Source organism: Nerophis lumbriciformis, linkage group LG12, assembly GCF_033978685.3.
Source record: "Nerophis lumbriciformis linkage group LG12, RoL_Nlum_v2.1, whole genome shotgun sequence".
NCBI classification, from domain to species: Eukaryota; Metazoa; Chordata; class Actinopteri; order Syngnathiformes; family Syngnathidae; genus Nerophis; species Nerophis lumbriciformis.
Genome location: NC_084559.2, coordinates 32,069,113 through 32,078,145, shown reverse-complemented (window position 1 = coordinate 32,078,145; position 9,033 = coordinate 32,069,113). Strand labels below are relative to the sequence as shown.

The window sequence follows — 9,033 nt, the reverse complement described above, 5'->3', positions numbered from 1 at the left end:
ATTAACTTAGAATTTAATGGCAGCAACACAGTGCAACAAAGTTGGCACAGGGGTATTTTTACCACTGTGTTACATGGCCTTTCCTTTGAACAACATTCAGTAAATGTTTGGGAACTGAGGAGACCAATTTTTGAAGCTTTTCAGGTGCAATTATTTCCCATTCTTGCTTGATGTACAGCTTAAGTTGTTCAACAGTCCGGGGTCTCCGTTGTGGTATTTGACGCTTCATACACATTTTCAATGGGAGACCATGATGCCATGATGTGGTAACACGTGCAGAATGTGGTTTGGCATTGTCTTGCTGAAATAAGCAGGGGCATCCATAAAAAAGATCTCACTTGGATGGCAACATATGTTGCTCCAAAACCTGTATGTACCTTTCAGCATTAATGGCGCCTTCACAAATGTGTAAGTTACCCATGTCTTGGGCACTAATACACCCCCATACCATCACTGATGCTGGCTTTTGAAGTTTGCGCCTATAACAATCCGGATGGTTCTTTTCCTCTTTGGTCCGGAGGACACAACGTCCACAGTTTCCAAAAACAATTTGAAATGTGGACTCGTCAGACCACAGAACACTTTTCCACTTTGCATCAGTCCATCTTAGATGAGCTCGGGCCCAGTGAAGCCGGCGGCGTTTCTGGGTGTTGTTGATAAATGGCTTTCGCTTTGCATAGTAAAGTTTTAACTTGCACTTACAGATGTAGCGACGAACTGCAGTTACTGTCAGTGGTTTTCTGAAGTGTTCCTGAGCCCATGTGGTGATATCCTTTACACACTGATGTCGCTTTTTGATGCAGGGATCGAAGGTCACAGGCATTGCCACTTACATGCAGTGATTTCTCCAGATTCTCTGAACCTTTTGATGATATTACGGACCGTAGATGGTGAAATCCCTAAATTCTTTGCAAAAGCTCGTTGAGAACTGTTCTACACTTTGCTCACGCATTTGTTCACAAAGTGGTGACCCTCGCCCCATCCTTGTTTGTAAATGACTGAGCATTCCGTGAAAGCTGCTTTTATACCCAATCATGGCACCCACCTGTTCCCAATTAGCCTGTTCACCTGTGGGATGTTCCAAATAAGTGTTTGAGGAGCATTCCTCAACTTTCTCAGTCTTTTTTGCCAGGTTTTTTGAAACACGTTGCAGCCATCAAATTCCAAATGAGCTAATATTTGCAAAAAATAACAAAGTTTACCAGTTCGAACATTAAGTATCTTGTCTTTGCAGTCTATTCAATTGAATATAGGTTGAAAAGGATTTGCAAATCATTGTATTCTGTTTTTATTTACCATTTACACAACGTGCTAACTTCACTGGTTTTGGGTTTTGTACATGTCCTTTAAAACTGACTTTGAAACAACGCTGCAAAATAGTTGTATTTGTAAATGGAGACAACGCTGATGTCCAACGTTGGATCCACGTCGTTGGTTGGGAAATGACCAAATTTCACAGGTCAAATCAACATCACAATCTGACATTGAATAAACGTCCAAACACATGTTGTTTCAATGTTGTATTTGCGTTGTAGAATATTGGTTGGAAAATGACCAAAATTCAATGGTCAAATGAACGTCGGAACCCAACATTGATTAAACGTCGTCAAAAAGCTTGTTGTTTCAACGTTATGTTTGAGTTGCTCAATGTCAGGACCTAATTCAACAAGTTTTCAAGGTTGTTTTAGTGTCTCGTCTTGTGCCTGCTGGGATACGATTAGTGGCTGTTTTGCATGTGATCTACTATGTCTGTACAATTGAAAAGTGGTGCAGATTGCCTTATTTGAATGAGGTTTTTGTGTGTACGATTCTGGGCTTCACCATGGAGATACTCATTTACTGCACATTCATCTTATCATGCTCCTACCTGTGGCATTTTGCTATGTTTTCAAACATGCAGTACACATGCACCACTTTTTATGGGCATTTTAGAAGCAGTCCTGCGGTGCATCGACAACGGAACACACTTTTTTAGCGTGCTGACCGTGCACCCTGAGAGATGCTGGCAATAACTGTGGGCGTGCTCTTGGATGTTCCAGGCGCAAGAAAATGCATGTTGCAAGAAGGTTTTTTTCATTTAAAAAAAACACCAGCAGACACCAAAACATATCAATTAAATTTGTTTCAATCAGAATCAGAATACCTTTATTGTCATTGTATGGAAACCACAAAATTGGACAGCAATCCAGCTCAGTGCTTTTAAAACAAACCTACATAAAATAGTCTTAAGACAACAACAAAAATAAAACAATTTTAAAATTTAAAAACATAATAAAATGTTAAAAACATATTGCACAGCAGATCTCTATCAGAGGTAAGCAAGTAATAAAGTGGTGAGTGTTCAGGTAAGTGCGGAGTTTAGGGCAATAACAGCTCCAGGATAGAAACTGTTTTTCAGTCTATTTGTCCTTGCTTTGATGGTCTTACAGCGCCTCCCTGAGGGCAAGAGTTCAAGCCAGTGGTGACCTGGGTGGGATGAGTCCCTGAGGATGCTGTTTGCCTCTTAGGTCCTCCAGCAGCTATACAATTATAAAATGATGTTGCTGAATAGATGATATGTCTAATATTACATACGTAACCATACGTGCACAAGTTTAGTGGATCAGCTTTGTGCGTGCAATCAAGTTTGCACGTGTTTTAGTACACACAAGCCTTTAGTAGATGAGGCCCTTAAAGTATTGAATTATTCGAACAATATGTTTGGTCTCCCTTGATATTATGTTTATTTAATGAGCTGCAAAAAAGACACAAGTCACATCAAATTAGGACTGTTAATGCTTTAATGCATGGGTTTTTCATTAAAAATATTGTATATAAATATTTATTTATATATAAGTAATTATTACCACATTTAATAATTTTATGATGATGCATAATAACAAATAATACATGAAACACAAATGGTGTCAAGTAATTTTTTGGGGGCTAAATTTTTTTTTGCTGAATTCTCAGAAATATTTTTGATTTGAAATAGCTTTAGGAATATCTTATATTGTCTTAAAAACATACGACTCAGAGATTGTGTCCTCTTTAGGACCAAAAAATATTTTGCTGTATTTTCAGAAATATTTTGAATTTTCAACAGCTTTATATATATACTGTATACAAACTGTAAATACTTTTTTGGAGGGAAAAATATTTTGCTGAATTTTTAGAATTGTATTTATTTTTGTTTTAAATTTTCAGTAGCTTTATTAATATACTGTACAATATATTGTCTTAAAAACATGACATATAAACCAGTGTTTTTCAAACTTTATTGAGGCAAGGCACATTTTTTTCATTAAAAAATCCGCAGGCACACCACCAGCAGAAAACGCTAAAAATGAAACTCCACCAGGTCGTTGTTTTCCTGTGTGTAATGCTTTAGTTCTTGTCTTGCGCTGTTATTTTGGTGGCCCTTCCTGTTTTGTTGGGGTTTCCCCGTAGCAGTTTCATGTCTTCCTTTGAGCGCTATTCCGCGCACCTGCTTTGTGTTAGCAAGCAAGGCTATTTACATTGTTGTGATCCTTCTTTGTGTGGACATGGTTGATGGTCATGTCATGTACGGATGTCCTTTGTGGACGCCGTAAGTTTTTGCTGTCATCCAGCATTCTGTTTCTGTTTACTTTGTAGCCAGTTCAGTTTTACTTTCATTTTTGCATAGCCATTGCCTTTTCGTTTCCCTTTTGTTCATTTTTGGTTTAAGCATTACATACCTTTTTACCTGCACGCTGCCGTCTGCATATTGGGATCACAACAAACCATCCTCGTCTCACCTGACACATTCCGACTTTTACAAAGCAATTAACTACCTGCTGCCACCTACTGACATGGAGTATTACGTGGTTACCCTGCCGAGTTTTACACAGCACAGACACTAAGCAACGGCACATTATTTGCAGTTTATAGTTATTGATTTGCAAAAAATATTTTTTGGACCAATTAGGTAAAGTTGCATAATTTCCCACGGCACACCAGACAATATCTCACGGCACTAGCACAGTGGTAGAAAAATACTGATACAGACAGTGTCTAATTAAATATACTTCAAGTCTTATTTTACAAAAAAATATTTGCTAAATTTTCCAGAAATATTTTTAAATTCCAGCAGAGTGGCACCTCTTGAACATCTCTAATCAACTTTTTCAAATGATTTTCTGGTCTTTATTGAACGCTTGGAAGAAGTTCCCTTTTTGCACAATACTGACATTTATTGAGAAGCATCACTCTATTAGGGACTTGTAATGACAAAACATGAAATGCATTTTTTAATGTGACCAAAAAGGAATTGGTTCAGCAACTATGGGGTGCATTAAACGTTCAAAATTCACCGCTATGAACTTACATTTTCTATTGGCCCATGTCACATTGTAGAAATAAAATTCAACACAAAACAGCGAAGATGGAAAAAAATCGAGCAAAAAGGCACAATGTAAAGGAAAAAAGCTAAAAAAACTAAGACAAAGTTTGTCTTTATATGTACAGTATATAATTTTTTTAATTCTTTTATAAATACAATTACATTTTCTGTAAGTGGCCCGCAGTGGAAAAAAATGTGGACCCCCTTCTCTATGGTGGGAGTTATTTAAAAAATGTTCAAAATGGCACAGTATGAAATGACATAAAAAAAATGGTTTGCAGGGAATATTCTACTTTGCAATGTTTTTGTAGTGTAATTACCTTTTATTTTTATAAATATAATAATGTATACGATGTTTGTATTTGATACATTTTATATGCAAAATATTTGAAGCAGGCACATTTTGATGGTTCACTTATAAGTTCATGATTTCATGTGACCTTTACCTGCATTGTCCTTCCAACCAAAATCAATATTGAGAGTAGAACTGTGAAAATACTCTAATTGCAACATCTGCATCATTTCCCTTCATTTGGTCAGAAAAACAAAAAAACAACACTAGTATTTTTCTATTCATTTATTTGGTAGATATGGGAATAATAGTAGCATCATAAACACAAATATGTATTTGTTAAAATTATAGCCAAAAAAAGAAATTAGTACATATTTTTAGACTATTTGAGCTGAATCTTCCTGTACAATCCTGTGATGACATAATCACTTCTGACATCCCCGAGGAACCCCACCCCAGCCTTTCATGGATGGTTAATGGTGACAAATTAACTGCTGACGTCGGCACTCTTCTGCTCCTTGTCTTGTTTGATTCTGTAGTCCGACAGAGCCGCTCTGATGGCGTCTTCTGCCAGCACTGAAACGTGACGAGATGGAGAGTACGTTTAAACACTTCTTATTGTCAGGAATGACAAACCATATTAAACAAGATGCAGGAAAATGTTTTTGTATCTTTCCATTTGCGCATATACAGTGCACTTGTAGTGTAGGGATGGGCAATATGGCCTAAAACTTACATTGCGATAAATACTGCACCCTCCTGCAATAAAGATATACATCACAATATATTTAGTATATAACTATTTTAAACGGGTTACACATGCTCCTAATTTGGCTGCTGATGTATGCAGTGACATATTGCCTAATTTCCAGTTGTATTATTTTCTCAAAACTATTTTAATCATACTTGTTAACTAGTACTGATGGCTGATTATTTTCTGTTAACACATGCTTCTATCTACACTTCTGGTAAAAGTTAATAAACACTTATTTTTCTTACCAGAAATTACGCAATATTTATCAGCTTCCTCTTATTTGTAAATTGCAACCGCTCTTATTTAGTCCCTCCTCTTTTGCTACATAGCCAAGATGGCGATGATTGAGGATTGTTAGGGTTGTAAAGGAGAACATTTCATAACCTTGGGGCAGAGTGAACTGTACATGAGATTTGGCCTCACGTGAAGTGAAGTGAATTATATTTATATAGCGCTTTTTCTCTAGTGACTCAAAGCGCTTTACATAGTGAAACCCAATATCTAAGTTACGTTTAAACCAGTGTGGGTGGCACTGGGAGCAGGTGGGTAAAGTGTCTTGCCCAAGGACACAACGGCAGTGACTAGGATGGCGCAAGCGGGGATCGAACCTGCAACCCTCAAGTTGCTGGCACGGCCACTCTACCAACCGAGCTAAACCGCCCCGTGCAGTACATCCTGTTCATGGACATAACAATGACTGCACCCTGGGTTTTTCCCTTTTTTGCAACACACGTTATAGCTCATTTAGTTAGGTTCCGGAGGAAAAAGGTACCAGGAAAGAGAAGGGAGAGTGGAGAAGAAAGTTTGTGCGCTTGGCACACACGTCAAGTTAACTTTTAGTTTCGATCCCTGCCAAGATGCAGCAACCAAAGTGGACAAAAGCATGAGAAACGTCAACCATTTGCGAGATTGTTCTGGATTTTTGACGGCTTGGTTCGCTCTAATAACGCTGTTGCTTGTACTTTATCATTTTTTGTAGAATAAAACTTAAATTCTAGTCACCTCTCATCATTGTAGTCAGTTTTTAAAAGGATCTGGATGGACTAGTAGTCCTACTAGGGTTGACTGTCACACACTCCCCAATTAGGGTGTGTTGAATGCAACATCCGAGTGCCGAAGCATACTTATTTTACCGTAGTTGTCGTTGGAACGCACTCAAAATGCTAAGTGTTAGTATTAGTGTACTCGTCATCTTTGAAAGTGTCACTGTATATGGCTTGTATATATGTAGTTTCATGAAAGGAATAAAAAGAAATGATGAGGATGATGAAATCTTCCTTACTGGAGCAGTGAAGTTTCACAGGCGGAAGTGAGAGCTCTTTGGCAATGTCTGTGTTCTTGATCCTCAAAGCTTCATCGACCTGCAAGACACAACGGACGAGAGCAACATCAACAAAATGTGAAAGGAGCAAAAACCTTCCTTCTTCATTTGCGTCTAGACTCACCGACTTCCCTTTAACCCACTCGGTTGCTAAAGAGCTGGAAGCAATGGCTGATCCGCAGCCAAACGTCTTGAACTTGGCATCCACGATCTTACCTTTCTCATCCACCTCAATCTGAAAATAGACAATTATAGATGACGTCATCTGCTACATGAACACAGTGATTAGCAAAAAGGGGGCTTTGTGAATGACATCTGCTGGGTCAAAACATGGTCTCTTACTAACAATTTACGAACACAGTCAAAGAGATTTCTTTCAAAATCATTCATGGTTATTACCCTGTAAAGACTGTGATGGTTAGATACAAGGACATTGATGTTACCTGCACCTTATGTAACATGCATCCAGAGATTGTTTACCACTCGTTTTAGACTTGTGATCGCACTCGATCACTATGGCAGGGCATCTGTCCTTTCATCCTGGACAATATTCATGACAAATGTGTACTTTGTCTTAAAGATGTGCTATTTGGGAGGAAATAATTTGAAAGGGAATTTTACCTTTGCAACCTCATTATACTATTGGCTAAGTTTTATATTAATAAATGTAAGTTTCTCAATACCCAACCTGTTTTTTCTGCCTTTAAAGAATAATTTGAAATTTACTTTAAAACGCTTCCTTACCTCTAACAACCAACAAGCTGTGATAACTATGATGCTGTGCTCCAAATCTGGATTATTTACGGAACTTGTGTGAGCCTATGGCTTTACACTTTGTTACATATATATTTTTGTATTCTATTTTAGTTGCTTTATTGAGTTTACAACACCCTGGCGCTGTTTTGTACCGTTTCTGTACTTGTTTTGATTATTATTACTAGAGATGTCCGATAATGGCTTTTTTGCCGATATCCGATATTGTCCAACTCTTAATTACAGATGCCGATATCAACCGATACCGATATAAACAGTCGTGGAATTAACACATTATTATGCCTAAGTTTGTTGTGATGCCCCGCTGGATGCATTAAACAATGTAACAAGGTTTTCCAAAATAAATTAACTGAAGTTATGGAAAAAAATGCCAGCATGGCACTGCCATATTTATTATTCAAGTCACAAAGTGCATCATTTTTTTAAACATGCCTCAAAACAGCAGCTTGGAATTTGGGATATGCTCTCCCTGAGAGAGCATGAGGAGGTTGAGGTGGGCGGGGTTAAGGTGTGTGTGTGTGTGTGTGTGTGTGTGTGTGTGGGGGGGGGGGGGGGGTAGCGGGGGGTGTATATTGTAGCGTCTGGGTATTTGTTCTGTTGTGTTTATGTTGTGTTACGGTGCGGATGTTCTCCCGAAATGTGTTTGTCATTCTTGTTTGGTGTGGGTTCACAGTGCGGCGCATATTTGTAACAGTGTTAAAGTTGTTTATACGGCCACCCTCAGTGTGACTTGTATGGCTGTTGACCAACTATGCCTTGTATTCACTAGTGTGTGTGAAAAGCCGTAGATAATATGTGATAGGGCTGGCACGCAAAGGCAGTGCCTTTAAGGTTTATTGGCGCTCTGTGCTTCTACTCCTACGTCCGTGTACACAGCGGCGTTTTAAAAAGTCATACATTTTACTTTTTGAAACCGATACCGATAATTTCCGATATTACATTTTAAAGCATTTATCGGCCGATAATGTCGGCAGTCCGATATTATTGGACATCTCTAATTATTATTTATTTGATTGCATGTAAATGTTGAATATTATGAAGTTTTTGAAAAAACAAAGAAAAAAAGAGAAAAGAAAAATGAAAAAAGGGGTCTTTGACTTACCTGAAGTTTCATGACGTCTCCACAGGCTGGTGCACCTACCAAACCAGTCCCCACATTTTTTGCCTTTTTATCTAAAGAGCCCACATTTCTTGGGTTTTCGTAGTGGTCCACAACCTTCACAAAAAAAGATAACACAACGACGTTGGCGTTTCTTAAAAGCGAGCTAAGACGTTTTTACACAACCGAAAGCAAAGAGCGCACATGTGCACATTAGCAGACAAATGCCAAACGCTCCACGTGTCACAACAGTATTGCATTACCTTTTTGTGGTATGAACAAAGAGGATTCAGCAACAACCTTCTGTTAAGCAACAACAACGTCGAAGACTTTAGAAGAGCCATCGCCATCTTTTTAAAATCCGACAATCGACGGAAATGTCCGATTTGAGCCGAGTGTTTTTGTTGTCAAGAACAAGGATCAAGCGCGCCCCCCGGCGGTCAACGTCCGC

The 9,033-nt window shown here is 38.4% G+C and overlaps 1 protein-coding gene across 1 annotated transcript; it reads right to left on the bottom strand.

The window, feature by feature from the left end:
• Window positions 1–4,904: 4,904 nt before the first annotated feature.
• Window positions 4,905–8,986, bottom strand: iscua (iron-sulfur cluster assembly enzyme a). Its single transcript, XM_061986363.1, has 5 exons — window positions 8,846–8,986; window positions 8,586–8,699; window positions 6,834–6,944; window positions 6,671–6,749; window positions 4,905–5,210 (listed from the first exon to the last, which is right to left on the bottom strand). Exons 1-5 carry the CDS (start codon window positions 8,930–8,932, stop codon window positions 5,122–5,124), a joined length of 480 nt encoding a protein of 159 aa, XP_061842347.1. The 5' UTR covers window positions 8,933–8,986; the 3' UTR covers window positions 4,905–5,121.
• Window positions 8,987–9,033: the final 47 nt, after the last annotated feature.

Coding starts and splice junctions, on each gene's coding strand:
- iscua (XM_061986363.1), bottom strand. CDS start 8,932: ATGGCGATGGCTCTTCTAAAGTCTTCGACGTTGTTGTTGCTTAACAGA. Junction 6,945..8,585: donor GAGACGTCATGAAACTTCAG/GTAAGTCAAAGA, acceptor GTCTATTTTCAG/ATTGAGGTGGATGAGAAAGG. Junction 6,750..6,833: donor AGTGGGTTAAAGGGAAGTCG/GTGAGTCTAGAC, acceptor TGTGTCTTGCAG/GTCGATGAAGCTTTGAGGAT.